At 43.5% G+C, this 25,101-nt stretch overlaps 1 protein-coding gene across 1 annotated transcript in view; it reads right to left on the bottom strand.

The window, feature by feature from the left end:
* The window catches only part of LOC127926606 (general transcription factor 3C polypeptide 1-like), a gene marked incomplete at its 3' end in the record, with an annotated part of 91,226 nt that overhangs the window by 11,905 nt on the left and 54,220 nt on the right, over positions 1-25,101 (bottom strand). The window contains 9 exon segments of the mRNA XM_052512039.1: positions 8,629-8,777; positions 10,010-10,288; positions 10,778-10,949; positions 12,998-13,170; positions 13,790-13,883; positions 20,084-20,143; positions 20,227-20,339; positions 23,947-24,028; positions 25,040-25,101. The exon segment at positions 25,040-25,101 is cut by the window's right edge and continues 81 nt beyond it. Coding sequence (XP_052367999.1) covers positions 8,629-8,777; positions 10,010-10,288; positions 10,778-10,949; positions 12,998-13,170; positions 13,790-13,883; positions 20,084-20,143; positions 20,227-20,339; positions 23,947-24,028; positions 25,040-25,101 — 1,184 coding nt within the window.

The raw sequence follows: 25,101 nt of genomic DNA, 5'->3' as shown, positions 1-25,101 counted from the left end.
ACAGGGGCAGAGAGACACAGACAGGGGCAGAGAGACACAGACAGGGGCAGAGAGACACAGACAGGGGCAGAGAGACACAGACAGGGGCAGAGAGACACAGACAGGGGCAGAGAGACACAGACAGGGGCAGAGAGACACAGACAGGGGCAGAGAGACACAGACAGGGGCAGAGAGACACAGACAGGGGCAGAGAGACACAGACAGGGGCAGAGAGACACAGACAGGGGCAGAGAGACAGACAGGGGCAGAGAGACAGACAGGGGCAGAGAGACAGACAGGGGCAGAGAGACAGACAGGGCAGAGAGACAGACAGGGGCAGAGAGACAGACAGGGCAGAGAGACAGACAGGGGCAGAAGACAGACAGGGGCAGAGAGAACAGGGCAGAGAGACAGACAGGGGCAGAGAGACAGACAGGGGCAGAGAGACAGACAGGGGCAGAGAGACAGACAGGGGCAGAGAGACAGACAGGGGCAGAGAGAGACAGGGCATCAGTAAATATGAGAATATGGAACAATACAATATGGACCTCCACTACTTATTTATTTGGACTGGGAAGATTTGTCTCTATACTCCGGCCTGGTGTCTCTATACTCCGGCCTGGTGTCTCTATACTCCGGCCTGGTGTCTCTATACTCCGGCCTGGTGTCTCTATACTCCGGCCTGGTGTCTCTATACTCCGGCCTGGTGTCTCTATACTCCGGCCTGGTGTCTCTATACTCCAGCATGCTGTCTCTATACTCCAGCATGGTGTCTCTATACTCCAGCATGGTGTCTCTATACTCCAGCATGGTGTCTCTATACTCCAGCATGGTGTCTCTATACTCCAGCATGGTGTCTCTATACTCCATGGATTTGTCTCTATACTCCATGGATTTGTCTCTATACTCCATGGATTTGTCTCTATACTCCATGGATTGTTTAATTGTACTGTATAATAATATGGATCTGGGGCTATAGGGGACTGTATAATAATATAGATCTATAGGGGACTGTATAATAATATGGATCTGGGACTATAGGGGACTGTATAATAATATGGATCTGGGGCTATAGGGGACTGTATTATAATATGGATCTATAGGGGACTGTATAATAATATGGATCTGGGGCTATAGGGGACTGTATAATAATATGGATCTGGGGCTATAGGGGCTTGTATAATAATATGGATCTGGGGCTATAGGGGACTGTATAATAATATGGATCTATAGGGGACTGTATAATAATATGGATCTGGGGCTATAGGGGACTGTATAATAATATGGATCTGGGGCTATAGGGGCTTGTATAATAATATGGATCTGGGGCTATAGGAGACTGTATAATAATATGGATCTGGGGCTATAGGGGCTTGTATAATAATATGGATCTGGGGCTATAGGAGACTGTATTATAATATGGATCTGGGGCTATAGGGGACTGTATAATAATATGGATCTGGGGCTATAGGGGACTGTATAATAATATGGATCTGGGGCTATAGGGGCTTGTATAATAATATGGATCTGGGGCTATAGGAGACTGTATTATAATATGGATCTGGGGCTATAGGGGACTGTATTATAATATGGATCTGGGGCTATAGGGGACTGCATAATAATATGGATCTGGGACTATAGGGGACTGTATAATAATATGGATCTGGGCTATAGGGGACTGTATAATAATATGGATCTGGGGCTATAGGGGCTTGTATAATAATATGGATCTGGGGCTATAGGGGACTGCATAATAATATGGATCTGGGACTATAGGGGACTGTATAATAATATGGATCTGGGGCTATAGGGGACTGTATAATAATATGGATCTGGGGCTATAGGGGCTTGTATAATAATATGGATCTGGGGCTATAGGAGACTGTATTATAATATGGATCTGGGGCTATAGGGGACTGTATAATAATATGGATCTGGGGCTATAGGGGACTGTATAATAATATGGATCTGGGGCTATAGGGGACTGTATAATAATATGGATCTGGGGCTATAGGGGACTGTATAATAATATGGATCTGGGGCTATAGGGGACTGTATAATAATATGGATCTGGGGCTATAGGGGACTGTATAATAATATGGATCTGGGGCTATAGGGGACTGTATAATAATATGGATCTGGGGCTATAGGGGACTGTATAATAATATGGATCTGGGGCTATAGGGGACTGTATAATAATATGGATCTGGTACTATAGGGGACTGTATAATAATATGGATCTGGGGCTATAGGGGACTGTATAATAATATGGATCTGGATCTATAGGGGACTGTATAATAATATGGATCTGGGGCTATAGGGGACTGTATAATAATATGGATCTGGGGCTATAGGGGACTGTATAATAATATGGATCTGGGGCTATAGGGGACTGTATAATAATATGGATCTGGGGCTATAGGGGACTGTATAATAATATGGATCTATAGGGGACTGTATAATAATATGGATCTGGGGCTATAGGGGACTGTATAATAATATGGATCTGGGACTGTATAATAATATGGATCTATAGGGGACTGTAAAATAATATGGATCTGGGGCTATAGGGGACTGTATAATAATATGGATCTGGGGCTATAGGGGACTGTATAATAATATGGATCTGGGGCTATAGGGGACTGTATAATAATATGGATCTGGGACTATAGGGGACTGTATAATAATATGGATCTGGTACTATAGGAGACTGTATAATAATATGGATCTGGGACTATAGGGGACTGTATAATAATATGGATCTATAGGGGACTGTATAATAATATGGATCTGGGGCTATAGGGGACTGTATAATAATATAGATCTGGGGCTATATGGGACTGTATAATAATATGGATCTGGGGCTATAGGAGACTGTATAATAATATGGATCTGGGACTATAGGGGACTGTATAATAATATGGATCTGGGGCTATAGGAGACTGTATAATAATATAGATCTGGGGCTATAGGGGACTGTATAATAAAATGGATCTGGGACTATAGGGGACTGTATAATAATATGGATCTGGGGCTATAGGGGACTGTATAATAATATGGATCTGGGACTATAGGGGACTGTATAATAATATGGATCTGGGGCTATAGGGGACTGTATAATAATATGGATCTGGGACTATAGGGGACTGTATAATAATATGGATCTGGGGCTATAGGGGACTGTATAATAATATGGATCTGGGGCTATAGGGGACTGTATAATAATATGGATCTGGGGCTATAGGGGACTGTATAATAATATGGATCTGGGGCTATAGGGGACTGTATAATAATATGGATCTATAGGGGACTGTATAATAATATGGATCTGGGACTATAGGGGACTGTATAATAATATGGATCTATAGGGGACTGTAAAATAATATGGATCTGGGGCTATAGGGGACTGTATAATAATATGGATCTGGGACTATAGGGGACTGTATAATAATATGGATCTATAGGGGACTGTATAATAATATGGATCTGGGGCTATAGGGGACTGTATAATAATATGGATCTGGGACTATAGGGGACTGTATAATAATATGGATCTATAGGGGACTGTATAATAATATGGATCTGGGACTATAGGGGACTGTATAATAATATGGATCTATAGGGGACTGTAAAATAATATGGATCTGGGGCTATAGGGGACTGTATAATAATATGGATCTGGGGCTATAGGGGACTGTATAATAATATGGATCTGGGACTATAGGGGACTGTATAATAATATGGATCTGGGGCTATAGGGGCTTGTATAATAATATGGATCTGGGGCTATAGGGGACTGCATAATAATATGGATCTGGGGCTATAGGGGACTGTATAATAATATGGATCTGGGGCTATAGGGGACTGTATAATAATATGGATCTATAGGGGACTGTATAATAATATGGATCTATAGGGGACTGTATAATAATATGGATCTGGGGCTATAGGGGACTGTATAATAATATGGATCTGGGACTGTATAATAATATCGATCTGGGACTATAGGGGACTGTATAATAATATGGATCTGGGACAATAGGGGACTGCATAATAATATGGATCTGGGGCTATAGGGGACTGTATAATAATATGGATCTGGGGCTATAGGGGACTGTATAATAATATGGATCTGGGGCTATAGGGGACTGTATAATAATATGGATCTGGGGCTATAGGGGACTGTATAATAATATGGATCTGGGGCTATAGGGGACTGTATAATAATATGGATCTGGGACTATAGGGGACTGTATAATAATATGGATCTGGGGCTATAGGGGACTGTATAATAATATGGATCTGGGACTATAGGGGACTGTATAATAATATGGATCTGGGACTATAGGAGACTGTATAATAATATGGATCTGGGACTATAGGGGACTGTATAATAATATGGATCTGGGGCTATAGGGGACTGTATAATAATATGGATCTGGGGCTATAGGGGACTGTATAATAATATGGATCTGGAGCTATAGGGGACTGTATAATAATATGGATCTGGGGCTATAGGGGACTGTATAATAAAATGGATCTGGGGCTATAGGGGACTGTATAATAATATGGATCTGGGGCTATAGGGGACTGTATAATAATATGGATCTGGGGCTATAGGGGACTGTATAATAATATGAATCTGGGGCTATAGGGGACTGTATAATAATATAGATCTGGGGCTATAGGGGACTGTATAATAATATGGATCTGGGGCTATAAGGGACTGTATAATAATATGGATCTGGGGCTATAGGGGACTGTATAATAATATGGATCTGGGGCTATAGGGGCCTGTATAATAATATGGATCTGGGGCTATAGGGGACTGTATAATAATATGGATCTATAGGGGACTGTATAATAATATGGATCTATAGGGGACTGTATAATAATATGGATCTATAGGGGACTGTATAATAATATGGATCTGGGGCTATAGGGGACTGTATAATAATATGGACCTGGGGCTATAGGGGACTGTATTATAATATGGATCTGGGGCTATAGGAGACTGTATAATATGGATCTGGGGCTATAGGGGACTGTATAATATGGATCTGGGGCTATAGGGGACTGTATAATAATATGGATCTGGGGCTATAGGGGACTGTATAATAATATGGATCTGGGGCTATAGGGGACTGTATAATAATATGGATCTGGAGCTATAGGGGACTGTATAATAATATGGATCTGGGGCTATAGGGGACTGTATAATAAAATGGATCTGGGGCTATAGGGGACTGTATAATAATATGGATCTGGGGCTATAGGGGACTGTATAATAATATGGATCTGGGGCTATAGGGGACTGTATAATAATATGGATCTGGGGCTATAGGGGACTGTATAATAATATAGATCTGGGGCTATAGGGGACTGTATAATAATATGGATCTGGGGCTATAAGGGACTGTATAATAATATGGATCTGGGGCTATAGGGGACTGTATAATAATATGGATCTGGGGCTATAGGGGCCTGTATAATAATATGGATCTGGGGCTATAGGGGACTGTATAATAATATGGATCTATAGGGGACTGTATAATAATATGGATCTATAGGGGACTGTATAATAATATGGATCTATAGGGGACTGTATAATAATATGGATCTATAGGGGACTGTATAATAATATGGATCTGGGGCTATAGGGGACTGTATAATAATATAGATCTGGGGCTATAGGGGACTGTATAATAATATAGATCTGGGGCTATAGGGGACTGTATAATAATATGGATCTGGGGCTATAGGGGACTGTATAATAATATGGATCTGGGGCTATAGGGGACTGTATAATAATATAGATCTGGGGCTATAGGGGACTGTATAATAATATAGATCTGGGGCTATAGGGGACTGTATAATAATATGGATCTGGGGCTATAAGGGACTGTATAATAATATGGATCTGGGGCTATAGGGGACTGTATAATAATATGGATCTGGGGCTATAGGGGCCTGTATAATAATATGGATCTGGGGCTATAGGGGACTGTATAATAATATGGATCTGGGGCTATAGGGGACTGTATAATAATATGGATCTATAGGGGACTGTATAATAATATGGATCTATAGGGGACTGTATAATAATATGGATCTATAGGGGACTGTATAATAATATGGATCTGGGGCTATAGGGGACTGTATAATAATATAGATCTGGGGCTATAGGGGACTGTATAATAATATAGATCTGGGGCTATAGGGGACTGTATAATAATATGGATCTGGGGCTATAGGGGACTGTATTATAATATGGATCTGGGGCTATAGGGGACTGTATAATAATATAGATCTGGGGCTATAGGGGACTGTATAATAATATGGATCTGGGGCTATAGGGGACTGTATTATAATATGGATCTGGGACTATAGGGGACTGTATAATAATATGGATCTGGTACTATAGGGGACTGTATAATAATATGGATCTGGGGCTATAGGAGACTGTAAAATAATATGGAGCTATAGGGGACTGTATAATAATATATAGATCTGGGGCTATAGGGGACTGTATAATAATATGGATCTGGGACTATAGGGGACTGTATAATAATATGGATCTGGGGCTATAGGGGACTGTATAATAATATGGATCTGGGGCTATAGGGGACTGTATAATAATATGGATCTATAGGGGACTGTATAATAATATGGATCTATAGGGGACTGTATAATAATATGGATCTATAGGGGACTGTATAATAATATGGATCTGGGGCTATAGGGGACTGTATAATATGGATCTGGGGCTATAGGGGACTGTATAATAATATGGATCTGGGGCTATAGGGGACTGTATAATAATATGGATCTGGGGCTATAGGGGACTGTATAATAAAATGGATCTGGGACTATAGGGGACTGTATAATAATATGGATCTGGGGCTATAGGGGACTGTATAATAAAATGGATCTGGGACTATAGGGGACTGTATAATAATATGGATCTGGGGCTATAGGGGACTGTATAATAATATGGATCTATAGGGGACTGTATAATAATATGGATCTGGGGCTATAGGGGACTGTATAATAATATGGATCTGGAGCTATAGGGGACTGTATAATAATATGGATCTGGGGCTATAGGGGACTGTATAATAAAATGGATCTGGGGCTATAGGGGACTGTATAATAATATGGATCTGGGGCTATAGGGGACTGTATAATAATATGGATCTGGGGCTATAGGGGACTGTATAATAATATGGATCTGGGGCTATAGGGGACTGTATAATAATATAGATCTGGGGCTATAGGGGACTGTATAATAATATGGATCTGGGGCTATAAGGGACTGTATAATAATATGGATCTGGGGCTATAGGGACTGTATAATAATATGGATCTGGGGCTATAGGGGCCTGTATAATAATATGGATCTGGGGCTATAGGGGACTGTATAATAATATGGATCTATAGGGGACTGTATAATAATATGGATCTATAGGGACTGTATAATAATATGGATCTATAGGGGACTGTATAATAATATGGATCTATAGGGGACTGTATAATAATATGGATCTGGGGCTATAGGGGACTGTATAATAATATAGATCTGGGGCTATAGGGGACTGTATAATAATATAGATCTGGGGCTATAGGGGACTGTATAATAATATGGATCTGGGGCTATAGGGGACTGTATTATAATATGGATCTGGGGCTATAGGGGACTGTATAATAATATAGATCTGGGGCTATAGGGGACTGTATAATAATATGGATCTGGGGCTATAGGGGACTGTATTATAATATGGATCTGGGACTATAGGGGACTGTATAATAATATGGATCTGGTACTATAGGGGACTGTATAATAATATGGATCTGGGGCTATAGGAGACTGTAAAATAATATGGAGCTATAGGGGACTGTATAATAATATATAGATCTGGGGCTATAGGGGACTGTATAATAATATGGATCTGGGACTATAGGGGACTGTATAATAATATGGATCTGGGGCTATAGGGGACTGTATAATAATATGGATCTGGGGCTATAGGAGACTGTATAATAATATGGATCTGGGGCTATAGGGGACTGTATAATAATATGGATCTGGGGCTATAGGGGACTGTATAATAATATGGATCTGGGACTATAGGGGACTGTATAATAATATGGATCTGGGGCTATAGGGGACTGTATAATAATATGGATCTGGGGCTATAGGAGACTGTATAATAATATAGATCTGGGGCTACATGAGAAAAACTAATTTGTAGAAACAACTTTTCATTTTAGACAGAGAGAAAGAAGGAGTGCCAGAGAAAGGGGGTGGTGTGTGGGGGTGGATGTGTGTGTGTGTGTGGGGGTGGGTGTGTGCATGTGGCTGTGTGTTTTGGTGTGTGTATAGGTGTGTGTGTGTGATGAGGGGGTGGGTGTGTGCATGTGGCTGTGTGTTTTGGTGTGTGTATAGGTGTGTGTGTATAGGTGTGTGTGTGTGTGTGCATGTGGCTGTGTGTTTTGGTGTGTGTATAGGTGTGTGTGTGTGTGTGTGTGTGTGTGGGGGGTGGGTGTGTGCATGTGGCTGTGTGTTTTGGTGTGTGTATAGGTGTGTGTGTGTGTGTGTGTGTGTGTGTGTGTGTGTGTGTGTGTGTGTGTGTGTGTGTGTGTGTGTACCTCTTAACCACCTCATTGTCCACCATGGTGCTGTCCAACACCACTATGTGTTCAGGTATGGAGACGTGGACTGACAGCAGACCCAGAGTCATCAGACTGAGACAGGCCAGAGTGGCGCCCCCCGGGGACTCCAGGGAGAACTGCAACATCTGGAGAACGCGTGATTTAATTAACGGAACATTTATGAACTCCGTTACCTTATACAGGTGATCTCATTAAACCCAATTAACCTGTTAAGTCGACCCTCTACTTTTTCTAACATTCTGTTAAAAATCGCGCAACATTTCAGCGACCTGCTACTCAGGCCAGGAATATAGTATATGCATATGATTAGTATGTGTGGATAGAAAACACTCAGACGTTTATAAAACTGGTTAAATCACGGCTGCGACTATAACAGAACGTGCGTTTCATCGAAAAGTGCACTGAAAATGGAAAAAATATCCATCCGCGACTTCAAGGAATTGTTCAAAGTGAATCGAATTAAATGAGGCCGAGGTTGCAGTGCCTACAGCTTCCACACGTTGTCTAGAGTCTTGTCATTTGATTCGCAATTGATTCTTGGTCTAACCGAATCAAGGGAATCGATTCCCTCCGGTCTCCGACCGGATGTTTTGGTCGAGCTCTCTCCAAGACATTTTTTCGAAACAGACACCTATAGAATTGACATCGCCTCCTGATGAATTTGATCGCTTATTAATGTGTACTAATACCCAAAGTTGCATTACAAAAGTATTTCGAAGTGTTTTGTGAAAGTTTATCGTCAACTTTTTGAATTTTAAAAAAAAAATTACGTTACGTTATTAGATCGATATCTAGGCTATATATGGACCGATTTAATCGAAAAAAAAGACCCAATAGTGTTTATGGGCCATCTAGGAGTGCCAACAAAGAAGATGGTCAAAGGTAATGAATGTTTTATATTTTATTTGTGCGGTTTGTGTAGCGACGACTATGCTAATTATTTTGTTTACGTCCCCTGCGGGTCTTTTTGGGTGTTACATGCTATCAGATAATCGCTTCTCATGCTTTCGCCGAAAAGCATTTTAAAAATCTGACTTGTTGCCTGGATTCACAACGAGTGTAGCTTTAATTCAATACCCTGCATGTGTATTTTAATGAACGTTTGAGTTTTAACTAGTACTATTAGCATTTAGCGTAGTGCATTTGCATTTCCAGAGCTCTCGATGGGACGCCTGCGTGCCAGGTAGGACCAAGAGGTTAAACAGTGTGTGAACTGAACAGAGGAATCAGCATCAGAGCTTGAACAAAGTACATATGAAGACTGTTACAAATATGTTTAGGAAGTGGCACTGGCTTTTTCAGCTTTGGAGAGAAAACATTTCACTCTTAAATACTACAAACCACAAGGAAACTAAACCCACCTCCGTGAGATCCAGAGGGAGAGAGCGGTCAAGGCCGGGTGCTGTCCCCGACTCCGGCTCCTCCGTCTGGGTGAGAGGACAGGAGGCAGGGCCCCGGAGGTAGACTCAACTCCATGGACGGTAAAAGACGAGACCTGTTCTTGGTTGTGGGCCGCGTTGTCCTCGTTCTCCTCCTCGTTCTCTGTGTTCTTCCCTCTGTCTTCTGTCTCCATATCTTCATCTTTCTCTTTTTCTCTCTCCTCCTCCCCTCTTTCCTTATTCTTCTCACTTCTCTCCTCCCCTCTCTCATTCTCCATGCCCACCGCCCCTCTCTCCGTGCCCACCGCCCCTCTCTCCGTGCCCACCGCCCCTCTCTCCGTGCCCACCGCCCCTCTCTCCGTGCCCACCTCCCCTCTCTCCGTGCCCACCTCCCCTCTCTCCGTGCCCACCTCCCCTCTCTCCGTGCCCACCGCCCCTCTCTCCGTGCCCACCTCCCCTCTCTCCGTGCCCACCTCCCCTCTCTCCGTGCCCACCTCCCCTCTCTCCGTGCCCACCTCCCCTCTCTCCGTGCCCACCTCCCCTCTCTCCGTGCCCACCTCCCCTCTCTCCGTGCCCACCTCCCCTCTCTCCCTGCCCACCGCCCCTCTCTCCGTGCCCACCTCCCCTCTCTCCGTGCCCACCTCCCCTCTCTCCGTGCCCACCTCCCCTCTCTCCGTGCCCACCTCCCCTCTCTCCGTGCCCACCTCCCCTCTCTCCGTGCCCACCTCGCCTCTCTCCATGCCCACCTCCCCTCTCTCCATGCCCACCTCCCCTCTCTCCATGCTCTCCCACTTCTCCTTCCCTTCGTGTATGAAGACCGTGGAAGGGTGGTTGTCTCCAGTCCCGTTCTCACTCAAGGCCTGCATGAAGTCAAACACCTCTGTACACAGACCCGTGGGCAGACGCCATGTAAAACACCTACAGGAGAGAGGAGAGTGGGAGGAGAGTGGGGGGAGAGTGGGGGGAGAGTGGGAGGAGAGTGGGGGGAGAGTGGGAGGTGGCGTGGGGGGAGAGTGGGAGGAGAGTGGGGGGAGAGTGGGAGGTGGTGTGGGGGGAGAGTGGGAGGTGGCGTGGGGGAGAGGAGAGTGGGGGAGAGTGGGAGGTGGCGAGGGAGAGGAGAGGGGAGGTGGTGAGGAGAGAGAGAGTGGGGGAGAGTGGGAGGTGGTGAGGGAGAGGAGAGTGGGAGGTGGTGAGGGAGAGAGAGAGTGGGAGGTGGTGAGGGAGAGGAGAGTGGGGGGAGAGTGGGAGGTGGTGAGGGAGAGGAGAGTGGGGGGAGAGTGGGAGGTGGTGAGGAGAGGAGAGTGGGGGGAGAGGAGGAGTGGGGGGAGAGGGAGGTGGTGGGGAGAGAGAGTGGGGGGAGAGTGGGAGGTGGCGGGGGAGAGAGGAGGGAGAGTGGGAGGTGGCGAGGGAGAGAGGAGAGTGGGGGGAGTGGGAGGTGGCGAGGGAGAGAGGAGAGTGGGGGGAGAGTGGGAGGTGGTGAGGGAGAGAGGAGAGTGGGGGGAGAGTGGGAGGTGGTGAGGAGAGAGGAGAGTGGGGGAGAGTGGGAGGTGGTGAGGGAGAGAGGAGAGTGGGGGGGGAGTGGGAGGTGGTGAGGGAGAGAGGAGAGTGGGGGAGAGTGGGAGGTGGTGAGGGAGAGGAGAGGAGAGTGGGGGGAGAGTGGGAGGTGGTGAGGGAGAGAGGAGAGTGGGTTGGGAGAGTGGGAGGTGGTTATGGAGAGAGGAGAGTGGAGGGGGCAATGGGGGTGGTGAGGGAGAGAGGAGAGTGGAGGGGGGAGTGGGGAGAGTGGAGGTAGAGAGGGAGAGAGGAGAGTGGGGGTAGTGTTATTACCCTGTAGTAGTGTTATTACCCTGTAGTAGTGTTATTACCCTGTAGTAGTGTTATTACCCTGTAGTAGTGTTACTAACCTGTAGTAGTGTTACTAACCTGTAGTAGTGTTATTAACCTGTAGTAGTGTTACTAACCTGTAGTAGTGTTACTAACCTGTAGTAGTGTTATTAACCTGTAGTAGTGTTACTAACCTGTAGTAGTGTTACTAACCTGTAGTAGTGTTACTAACCTGTAGTAGTGTTATTACCCTGTAGTAGTGTTATTAACCTGTAGTAGTGTTATTACCCTGTAGTAGTGTTATTACCCTGTAGTAGTGTTATTAACCTGTAGTAGTGTTATTAACCTGTAGTAGTGTTATTACCCTGTAGTAGTGTTATTACCTGTAGTAGTGTTATTACCCTGTAGTAGTGTTATTACCCTGTAGTAGTGTTATTACCCTGTAGTAGTGTTATTACCCTGTAGTAGTGTTATTACCCTGTAGTAGTGTTATTACCCTGTAGTAGTGTTACTAACCTGTAGTAGTGTTACTACCCTGTAGTAGTGTTATTACCCTGTAGTAGTGTTATTACCCTGTAGTAGTGTTATTACCCTGTAGTAGTGTTATTACCCTGTAGTAGTGTTATTACCCTGTAGTAGTGTTATTACCCTGTAGTAGTGTTACTAACCTGTAGTAGTGTATCTACCCTGTAGTAGTGTTACTACCCTGTAGTAGTGTTACTAACCTGTAGTAGTGTTACTAACCTGTAGTAGTGTTACTAACCTGTAGTAGTGTATCTACCCTGTAGTAGTGTTATTACCCTGTAGTAGTGTTACTACCCTGTAGTAGTGTTATTAACCTGTAGTAGTGTTACTAACCTGGAGTAGTGTTACTAACCTGGAGTAGTGTTATTAACCTGTAGTAGTGTTACTAACCTGTAGTAGTGTTATTACCCTGTAGTAGTGTTATTACCCTGTAGTAGTGTTACTACCCTGTAGTAGTGTTATTACCCTGTAGTAGTGTTATTACCCTGTAGTAGTGTTACTACCTGTAGTAGTGTTATTACCCTGTAGTAGTGTTATTACCCTGTAGTAGTGTTATTACCCTGTAGTAGTGTTATTACCTTGTAGTAGTGTTACTACCCTGTAGTAGTGTTACTAACCTGTAGTAGCTCTGAGACAGTTGGTAAGACATGGGCAGGATGGGTAGGGCACGGTTCTTATTGGGGCCACACAGTTGACTGATCCTTCGCCTGTTGACCAATCCCTTCTTCCTGCACTGGACAAACACCTGACACAGAACCTCCTGACGGTACCTACTGTAGGTATGGAAGGTCTGGAGAAAGGGGAGGGGGAGAGAGAGAGAGAGAGGGAGGTGGTGAGGGACAGGGAGGTAGAGAGAGAGAGGGAGGTAGAGAGAGGCAGAGAGAGAGAGATAGAGAGAGAGAGCGAGGCAGAGAGAGAGAGAGAGAGAGAGAGAGCGAGGCAGAGAGAGAGCGAGGCAGAGAGAGAGCGAGAGAGAGAGAGGGAGGTAGAGAGAGAGGCAGGTAGAGAGAGAGGCAGGTAGAGAGCGAGCGAGCGAGGCAGAGAGAGAGAGAGCGAGCGAGGCAGAGAGAGAGCGAGCGAGGCAGAGAGAGCGCGAGCGAGGCAGAGAGAGCAGAGCGAGGCAGCGAGGCAGAGAGACCGAGCGAGGCAGAGAGAGACCGAGCGAGGCAGAGAGAGAGCGAGCGAGGCAGAGAGAGAGCGAGAAAAAACTTTCATGCTTCTCAACTTAAACATCTTCCCATAACCGACCATCCTTCTTAAATGTAATAATGGGTTCAGTGTTAGAGCCGTTGATATACCTTTAATGATCTGTAAATACGCCGGGACATGTGATTGCCTTGCGTCTATAATTGTGTGTGTGTGTGTGTGTGTGTGTGTGTGTGTGTGTGTGTGTGTGTGTATATATATACCTGGAAGGATCGGCAGCATTTCATCTGAGAGTTGGACATGGCCAATGTACTCTGGATCAGATTATTCAACACCAGGGAGTGGATGTCCTCAATACTGGAACAGACACAGAGACAGAGACAGAGAGAGAGACAGAGAGAGAGAGAGAGAGAGAGAGACAGAGAGAGACAGAGAGAGGAACAGAGAGACAGAGAGAGAGACAGAGACAGGAACAGAGAGAGAGACAGAGAGACAGAGACACAGAGACAGAGAGAGAGAGAGAGAGAGAGAGAGAGAGAGAGACAGAGAGAGGGAGACAGAGAGAGAGAGAGACAGAGAGAGGAACAGAGAGAGACAGACAGAGACAGGAACAGAGAGAGAGACACAGAGACAGAGACAGAGAGAGAGACAGAGAGAGAGACAGAGAGAGAGAGGGAGACAGAGAGAGAGACAGAGACGAGACAGGAACAGAGAGAGACAGTGACACAGAGACAGTGACACAGAGACAGTGACACAGAGACAGTGACACAGAGACAGAGAGACAGAGAGAGAGACAGAGAGAGAGAAAGAGAGAGAGACAGAGAGACACACACAACCATTATAGAAAGATAACATACTAGGATAATTGTCGACATGCATTTATATTCATGTCAGATAGTTGTATTGTCGTCATGTATTGATATTCCTGCCAGATAGTTGTCATGTATTGATATTCCTGCCAGATAGTTGTCATGTATTGATATTCATGTCAGATAGTTGTCATGTATTGATATTCATGTCAGATAGTTGTATTGTCATCATGTATTGATATTCCTGTCAGATAGTTGTATTGTTGTCATGTATTGATATTCCTGTCAGATAGTTGTCATGTATTGATATTCCTGTCAGATAGTTGTCATGTATTGATATTCATGTCAGATAGTTGTATTGTTGTCATGTATTGATATTCCTGTCAGATAGTTGTATTGTTGTCATGTATTGATATTCCTGTCAGATAGTTGTCATGTATTGATATTCCTGTCAGATAGTTGTCATGTATTGATATTCATATCAGATAGTTGTCATGTATTGATATTCATGTCAGATAGTTGTCATGTATTGATATTCCTGTCAGATATTGTCATCATGTATTGATATTCCTGTCAGATAGTTGTCATGTATTGATATTCCTGTCAGATAGTTGTCATGTATTGATATTCCTGTCAGATAGTTGTATTGTTGTCATGTATTGATATTCCTGTCAGATAGTTGTATTGTTGTCATGTATTGATATTCCTGTCAGATAGTTGTCATGTATTGATATTCCTGTCAGATAGTTGTCATGTATTGATATTCCTGTCAGATAGTTGTCATGTATTGATATTCATGTCAGATAGTTGTATTGATATTCATGTCATTGATATTCATGTATTGATATTCCTGTCATTGTTGTCATGTATTGATATTCCTGTCAGATAGTTGTCATGTATTGATATTCCTGTCAGATAGTTGTATTGTTGTCATGTATTGATATTCCTGTCAGATAGTTGTATTGTTGTCATGTATTGATATTCCTGTCAGATAGTTGTCATGTATTGATATTCCTGTCAGATAGTTGTCATGTATTGATATTCATGTCAGATAGTTGTCATGTATTGATATTCATGTCAGATAGTTGTCATGTATTGATATTCATGTCAGATAGTTGTCATGTATTGATATTCCTGTCAGATAGTTGTCATGTATTGATATTCCTGTCAGATAGTCGTCATGTATTGATATTCCTGTCAGATAGTTGTCATGTATTGATATTCATGTCAGATAGTTGTCATGTATTGATATTCCTGTCAGATAGTTGTCATGTATTGATATTCATGTCAGATAGTTGTCATGTATTGATATTCCTGTCAGATAGTCGTCATGTATTGATATTCCTGTCAGATAGTTGTATTGTTGTCATGTATTGATATTCCTGTCAGATAGTTGTCATGTATTGATATTCCTGTCAGATAGTTGTCATGTATTGATATTCATGTCAGATAGTCGTCATGTATTGATATTCCTGTCAGATAGTTGTCATGTATTGATATTCCTGTCAGATAGTTGTCATGTATTGATATTCCTGCCAGATAGTTGTCATGTATTGATATTCCTGTCAGATAGTTGTCATGTATTGATATTCATGTCAGATAGTTGTCATGTATTGATATTCATGTCAGATAGTTGTATTGTATTCATGTCAGATCATGTATTGATATTCATGTCAGATAGTTGTCATGTATTGATATTCCTGTCAGATAGTCGTCATGTATTGATATTCATGTCAGATAGTTGTCATGTATTGATATTCATGTCAGATAGTTGTCATGTGTTGATATTCATGTCAGATAGTTGTCATGTATTGATATTTATGTCAGATAGTTGTCATGTATTGATATTCCTGTCAGATAGTTGTCATGTATTGATATTCCTGTCAGATAGTCGTCATGTATTGATATTCATGTCAGATAGTTGTCATGTATTGATATTCCTGTCAGATAGTTGTCATGTATTGATATTCCTGTCAGATAGTGGTCATGTATTGATATTCATGTCAGATAGTTGTCATGTATTGATATTCATGTCAGATAGTTGTCATGTATTGATATTCATGTCAGATAGTTGTCATGTATTGATAATCATGTCAGATAGTTTTCATGTATTGATAATCATGTCAGATAGTTTTCATGTATTGATATTCCTGTCAGATAGTTGTCATGTATTGATAATCATGTCAGATAGTTGTCATGTATTGATATTCATGTCAGATAGTTGTCATGTATTGATATTCATGTCAGATAGTTGTCATGTATTGATAATCATGTCAGATAGTTGTCATGTATTGATATTCCTGTCAGATAGTTGTCATGTATTGATATTCCTGCCAGATAGTTGTCATGTATTGATATTCCTGTCAGATAGTTGTCATGTATTGATATTCATGTCAGATAGTTGTATTGTTGTCATGTGTTGATATTCCTGTCAGATAGTTGTCATGTATTGATATTCCTGTCAGATAGTCGTCATGTATTGATATTCATGTCAGATAGTTGTCATGTATTGATATTCATGTCAGATAGTTGTCATGTATTGATATTCCTGTCAGATAGTTGTCATGTGTTGATATTCATGTCAGATAGTTGTCATGTATTGATATTCCTGTCAGATAGTTGTCATGTATTGATAATCATGTCAGATAGTTGACATGTATTGATATTCCTGTCAGATAGTTGTCATGTATTGATATTCCTGTCAGATAGTTGTCATGTATTGATATTCATGTCAGATAGTTGACATGTATTGATATTCATGTCAGATAGTTGTCATGTATTGATATTCATGTCAGATAGTTGTCATGTATTGATATTCCTGTCAGATAGTTGTCATGTATTGATAATCATGTCAGATAGTTGTCATGTATTGATAATCATGTCAGATAGTTGTCATGTATTGATATTCCTGTCAGATAGTTGTCATGTATTGATATTCCTGTCAGATAGTTGTCATGTATTGATATTCCTGTCAGATAGTTGTCATGTATTGATATTCCTGTCAGATAGTTGTCATGTATTGATATTCATGTCAGATAGTTGTCATGTATTGATATTCCTGTCAGATAGTTGTATTGTTGTCATGTATTGATATTCCTGTCAGATAGTTGTCATGTATTGATATTCCTGTCAGATAGTTGTCATGTATTGATATTCCTGTCAGATAGTTGTATTGTTGTCATGTATTGATATTCCTGTCAGATAGTTGTATTGTTGTCATGTATTGATATTCCTGTCAGATAGTTGTCATGTATTGATATTCATGTCAGATAGTTGTCATGTATTGATAATCATGTCAGATAGTTGTATTGTCGTCATGTATTGATATTCATGTCAGATAGTCGTCATGTATTGATATTCATGTCAGATAGTTGTCATGTATTGATAATCATGTCAGATAGTTGTCATGTATTGATAATCATGTCAGATAGTTGTCATGTATTGATATTCCTGTCAGATAGTTGTCATGTATTGATATTCCTGTCAGATAGTTGTCATGTATTGATATTCCTGTCAGATAGTTGTCATGTATTGATATTCCTGTCAGATAGTTGTCATGTATTGATATTCCTGTCAGATAGTTGTCATGTATTGATATTCATGTCAGATAGTTGTCATGTATTGATATTCATGTCAGATAGTTGTCATGTATTGATATTCATGTCAGATAGTTGTCATGTATTGATATTCCTGTCAGATAGTTGTCATGTATTGATATTCATGTCAGATAGTTCCTGTCAGATAGTTGTATTGTTGTCATGTATTGATATTCCTGTCAGATAGTTGTCATTATTGATATTCCTGTCAGATAGTTCCTGTCAGATAGTTGTATTGTTGTCATGTATTGATATTCCTGTCAGATAGTTGTATTGTTGTCATGTATTGATATTCATGTCAGATAGTTGTCATGTATTGATATTCATGTCAGATAGTTGTCATGTATTGATATTCATGTCAGATAGTTGTCATGTATTGATATTCCTGTCAGATAGTTGTCATGTATTGATATTCATGTCAGATAGTTGTCATGTATTGATATTCATGTCAGATAGTTGTCATGTATTGATATTCATGTCAGATAGTTGTCATGTATTGATATTCCTGTCAGATAGTTGTCATGTATTGATATTCCTGTCAGATAGTTGCATTGTTGTCATGTATTGATATTCATGTCAGATAGTTGTATTGTTGTCATGTATTGATATTCATGTCAGATAGTTGTCATGTATTGATATTCATGTCAGATAGTTGTCATGTATTGATATTAATGTCAGATAGTTGTCATGTATTGATATTCCTGTCAGATAGTTGTCATGTATTGATATTCCTGTCAGATAGTTGTCATGTATTGATATTCATGTCAGATAGTTGTCATGTATTGATATTCCTGTCAGATAGTTGTCATGTATTGATATTCATGTCAGATAGTTGTCATGTATTGATATTCATGTCAGATAGTTGTCATGTATTGATATTCCTGTCAGATAGTTGTCATGTATTGATATTCCTGTCAGATAGTTGTACTGTTGTCATGTATTGATATTCCTGTCAGATAGTTGTATTGTTGTCATGTATTGATATTCATGTCAGATAGTTGTATTGTTGTCATGTATTGATATTAATGTCAGATAGTTGTCATGTATTGATATTCCTGTCAGATAGTTGTCATGTATTGATATTCATGTCAGATAGTTGTCATGTATTGATATTCATGTCAGATAGTTGTATTGTTGTCATGTATTGATAATCATGTCAGATAGTTGTCATGTATTGATATTCCTGTCAGATAGTTGTATTGTTGTCATGTGTTGATATTCATGTCAGATAGTTGTCATGTATTGATATTCCTGCCAGATAGTTGTCATGTATTGATATTCCTGCCAGATAGATGTCATGTATTGATACTCATGTCAGATAGTTGTATTGTTGTCATGTATTGATATTCATGTCAGATAGTTGTCATGTATTGATATAGTTGTCATGTATTGATATTCCTGTCAGATAGTTGTATTGTCGTCATGTATTGATATTCATGTCAGATAGTTGTATTGTCGTCATGTATTGATATTCCTGTCAGATAGTTGTCATGTGTTGATATTCATGTCAGATAGTTGTCATGTATTGATATTCATGTCAGATAGTTGTCATGTGTTGATATTCATGTCAGATAGTTGTCATGTATTGATATTCATGTCAGATAGTTGTCATGTATTGATAATCATGTCAGATAGTTGTCATGTATTGATATTCATGTCAGATAGTTGTCATGTATTGATATTCATGTCAGATAGTTGTCATGTATTGATATTCATGTCAGATAGTTGTATTGTTGTCATGTATTGATATTCATGTCAGATAGTTGTCATGTATTGATATTCATGTCAGATAGTTGTCATGTATTGATATTCATGTCAGATAGTTGTCATGTATTGATATTCCTGTCAGATAGTTGTCATGTATTGATATTCATGTCAGATAGTTGTATTGTTGTCATGTATTGATATTCCTGTCAGATAGTTGTATTGTCGTCATGTATTGATATTCATGTCAGATAGTTGTCATGTATTGATAATCATGTCAGATAGTTGTCATGTATTGATATTCCTGTCAGATAGTTGTCATGTATTGATATTCCTGTCAGATAGTTGTCATGTATTGATATTCCTGTCAGATAGTTGTCATGTATTGATATTCCTGTCAGATAGTTGTCATGTATTGATATTCATGTCAGATAGTTGTATCTCCTACCTGTTGAGAGAGTCCTTGGTCTTCTCATCTGACATGTCCTCCAGGGTGTACACCTTGAACCTAAATGACATCAACAACACACGTCGGCCAATAGGAGAGCACAGGAGTGGGTTTTCATAAGTGTGTATGAGTGTCTGTGTTACCGTGAGAACAGCTGTGTCTTGGTGTCAGGGATGGTGACATCACACGACCCGGAGGCGGAGCTGAACTTCTGTCTGAGTAACGACACAAACTCCCGGAACACTGTAGAACATTCCTGGAACAAACACACACAGATTAACTAACACACAGATTAACTAACACACAAATACACACAAATGAACTAACACACAAATACACACAGATGAACTAACACACAAATACACACAGATGAACTAACACACAAATACACACAGATTAACTAACACACAAATACACACAGATGAACTAACACACAAATACACACAGATGAACTAACACACAAATACACACAGATTAACTAACACACAAATACACACAGATTAACTAACACACAAATGAACTAACACACAAATACACACAGATGAACTAACACACAAATACACACAGATTAACCAACACACAAATGAACTAACACACAAATACACACAGATTAACTAACACACAAATACACACAGATTAACTAACACACAAATAACTACACACAAATACACACAGATTAACTAACACACAAATACACACAGATTAACTAACACACAAATACACACAGATTAACAGCCTCAAATACAGCCTACTGCCCCAAATGACCCAACCTCTCAACCTGCTGCCCCATGACCCAACCTCTCAATCTACTGCCCCCTGACCCAACCTCTCAGCCTACTGCCCCCTGACCCAGCCTACTGCCCCTCTCAGCCTACCCAACCTCTCAGCCTACTGCCCCTGACCCAACCTCTCAGCCTACTGCCCCTGACCCAACCTCTCAGCCTACTGCCCCCTGACCCAACCTCTCAACCTGCCTGACCCAACCTCTCAACCTGCCCCCCATGACCCAACCTCTCAACCTACTGCCCCTGACCCAACCTGACCCCCCTGAACCTCTCAACCTGCTGCCCCATGACCCAACCTCTAAGCCTACTGCCCTCTGACCCAACCTCTCAGCCTACTGCCCCCTGACCCAACCTCTCAACCTGCTGCCCCATGACCCAACCTCTCAGCCTAATCTACTGCCCCATGACCCAACCTCTCAATCTACTGCCCCCTGACCCAACCTCTCAACCTACTGCCCCATCTCAACCTGACCCAACCTCTCAACCTGCTGCCCCATGACCCAACCTCTCAACCTGCTGCCCCATGACCCAACCTCTCAGCCTACTGCCCCCTGACCCAACCTCTCAGCCTACTGCCCCCTGACCCAACCTCTCAGCCTACTGCCCCCTGACCCAACCTCTCAGCCTACTGCCCCCTGACCCAACCTCTCAACCTACTGCCCCCTGACCCAACCTCTCAGTCTACTGCCCCCTGACCCAACCTCTCAGCCTACTGCCCCCTGACCCAGCCTACTGCCCCCTGACCCAACCTCTCAGCCTACTGCCCCCTGACCCAACCTCTCAACCTGCTGCCCCATGACCCAACCTCTCAATCTACTGCCCCCTGACCCAACCTCTCAGCCTACTGCCCCTGACCCAGCCTACTGCCCCCTGACCCAACCTCTCAGCCTACTGCCCCCTGACCCAACCTCTCAGCCTACTGCCCCCTGACCCAACCTCTCAGCCTACTGCCCCCTGACCCAACCTCTCAGCCTACTGCCCCCTGACCCAACCTCTCAGCCTACTGCCCCCTGACCCAACCTCTCAACCTGCTGCCCCATGACCCAACCTCTCAGCCTGCTGCCCCATGACCCAACCTCTAAGCCTACTGCCCCCTGACCCAACCTCTCAACCTGCTGCCCCATGACCCAACCTCTCAATCTACTGCCCCCTGACCCAACCTCTCAGTCTACTGCCCCCTGACCCAACCTCTCAGTCTACTGCCCCCTGACCCAACCTCTCAATCTACTGCCCCCTGACCCAACCTCTCAGTCTACTGCCCCCTGACCCAACCTCTCAACCTACTGCCCCCTGACCCAACCTCTCAGTCTACTGCCCCCTGACCCAACCTCTCAGTCTACTGCCCCCTGACCCAACCTCTCAATCTGTTCAATATATATAACACTGAAAACCAATTCATGAGGTGAATGTGTGTTACCTTGGGGTCGTTAGGGTCGTGAACAGACGGGTGGTGTGTGTGTGTTACCTTGGGGTCGTGAAATGACAGGTGGTGTGTGTGTGTGTGTTACCTTGGGGTCATTGGGGTTGTAAACAGACGGGAGGTGTGTGTGTGTGTGTTACCTTGGGGTCGTGAACAGACGGGTGGTGTGTGTGTGTTACCTTGGGGTCGTGAACAGACGGGTGGTGTGTGTGTGTTACCTTGGGGTCGTGAACAGACGGGTGGTGTGTGTGTGTTACCTTGGGGTCGTGAACAGACGGGTGGTGTGTGTGTGTTACCTTGGGGTCGTAAACAGACGGGTGGTGTGTGTGTTACCTTGGGGTCGTAAACAGACGGGTGGTGTGTGTGTTACCTTGGGGTCGTTGGGGTCGTGAACAGACGGGTGGTGTGTGTGTGTTACCTTGGGGTCGTGAACAGACGGGTGGTGTGTGTGTTACCTTGGGGTCGTAAACAGACGGGTGGTGTGTGTGTGTGTTACCTTGGGGTCGTGAACAGACGGGTGGTGTGTGTGTTACCTTGGGGTCGTGAACAGACGGGTGGTGTGTGTGTGTTACCTTGGGGTCGTGAACAGACGGGTGGTATGTGTGTGTTACCTTGGGGTCGTGAACAGACGGGTGGTGTGTGTGTGTTACCTTGGGGGTCGTGAACAGATGGGTGGTGTGTGTGTTTACCTTGGGGTCGTGAACAGACGGGTGGTGTGTGTGTTACCTTGGGGTCGTGAACAGACGGGTGGTGTGTGTGTTACCTTGGGGTCGTGAACAGACGGGTGGTGTGTGTGTTACCTTGGGGTCGTGAACAGACGGGTGGTGTGTGTGTGTTACCTTGGGGTCGTAAACTGACGGGTGGTATGTGTGTTACCTTGGGGTCGTAAACAGACGGGTGGTGTGTGTGTGTTACCTTGGGGTCGTGAACAGACGGGTGGTGTGTGTGTTACCTTGGGGTCGTGAACAGACGGGTGGTGTGTGTGTTACCTTGGGGTCGTAAACAGACGGGTGGTGTGTGTGTGTTACCTTGGGGTCGTAAACTGACGGGTGGTATGTGTGTTACCTTGGGGTCGTGAACAGACGGGTGGTGTGTGTGTGTTACCTTGGGGTCGTAAACAGACGGGTGGTGTGTGTGTGTGTGTTACCTTGGGGTCGTGAACAGACGGGTGGTGTGTGTGTGTTACCTTGGGGTCGTGAACAGACGGGTGGTGTGTGTGTGTGTGTTACAGACTGGTGGGGTCGTGAACAGACGGGTGGTGTGTGTGTTACCTTGGGGTCGTGAACAGACGGGTGGTGTGTGTGTGTACCTTGGGGTCGTGAACAGACGGGTGGTGTGTGTGTGTTACCTTGGGGTCGTGAACAGACGGGTGGTGTGTGTGTGTTACCTTGGGGTCGTGAACAGACGGGTGGTGTGTGTGTGTTACCTTGGGGTCGTGAACAGACGGGTGGTGTGTGTGTGTTACCTTGGGGTCGTAAACAGACGGGTGGTGTGTGTGTCTGTTACCTTGGGGTCGTGAACAGACGGGTGGTGTGTGTGTGTTACCTTGGGGTCGTGAACAGACGGGTGGTGTGTGTGTTACCTTGGGGTCGTGAACAGACGGGTGGTGTGTGTGTGTTACCTTGGGGTCGTGAACAGACGGGTGGTGTGTGTGTTACCTTGGGGTCGTTGGGGTCGTGTTTCCTTCCCTGAAGTTTCGCTATCAGAGGCTTGTCCTGGTACACCTCCGCCAGACAGATCCTACAGGACAACACAGCGCGTCCATTACAGATCGACACAGCGCGTCCATTACAGATCGACAGTGCGCGTCCATTACAGATCGACACAGCGCGTCCATTACAGATCGACACAGCGCGTCCATTACAGATCGACACAGCGCGTCCATTACAGATCGACACAGCGCGTCCATTACAGATCGACACAGCGCGTCCATTACAGATCGACACAGCGCGTCCATTACAGATCGACACAGCTCGTCCATTACAGATCGACACAGCGCGTCCATTACAGATCGACACAGCGCGTCCATTACACAGCGTGTCCATTACAGATCGACACAGCGCGTCCATTACAGATCGACACAGCGCGTCCATTACAGATCGACACAGCGCGTCCATTACAGATCGACACAGCGCGTCCATTACAGATCGACACAGCGCGTCCATTACAGATCGACACAGCGCGTCCATTACAGATCGACACAGCGCGTCCATTACATTTAAGTCATTCCATTACAGATCGACACAGTGCGTCCATTACAGATCAACACAGCGTGTCCATTACAGATCGACACAGCGTGTCCATTACAGATCGACACAGCGCGTCCATTACAGATCGACACAGCGCGTCCATTACAGATCGACACAGCGCGTCCATTACACAGCGTGTCCATTACAGATCAACACAGCGCGTCCATTACTGATCGACACAGCGCGTCCATTACACAGCGTGTCCATTACAGATCAACACAGCGTGTCCATTACTGATCGACACAGCGTGTCCATTACTGATCGACGCAGCGTGTCTGTGAGTTCTTCAGTATGTAACATACTTGTAGTTGAGGTGTGTCTGTGGGTTTAGATAGTGTGTGTTGTAACGTACTTGTAGTTGAGGTATGTCTGTGGGTTTAGATAGTGTGTGTTGTAACGTACTTGTAGTTGAGGTATGTCTGTGGGTTTAGATAGTGTGTGTTGTAACGTACTTGTAGTTGAGGTATGTCTGTGGGTTTAGATAGTGTGTGTTGTAACGTACTTGTAGTTGAGGTATGTCTGTGGGTTCTTCAGGATGTAACGTGATCGTCGTCCAACAGACGG

The sequence above is a fragment of the Oncorhynchus keta genome, unplaced genomic scaffold, assembly GCF_023373465.1.
Source record: "Oncorhynchus keta strain PuntledgeMale-10-30-2019 unplaced genomic scaffold, Oket_V2 Un_contig_792_pilon_pilon, whole genome shotgun sequence".
Classification (NCBI taxonomy): domain Eukaryota; kingdom Metazoa; phylum Chordata; class Actinopteri; order Salmoniformes; family Salmonidae; genus Oncorhynchus; species Oncorhynchus keta.
The sequence above is the reverse complement of the archived record's forward strand: the minus strand, read 5'-3'. Positions and strand labels throughout refer to the sequence as shown.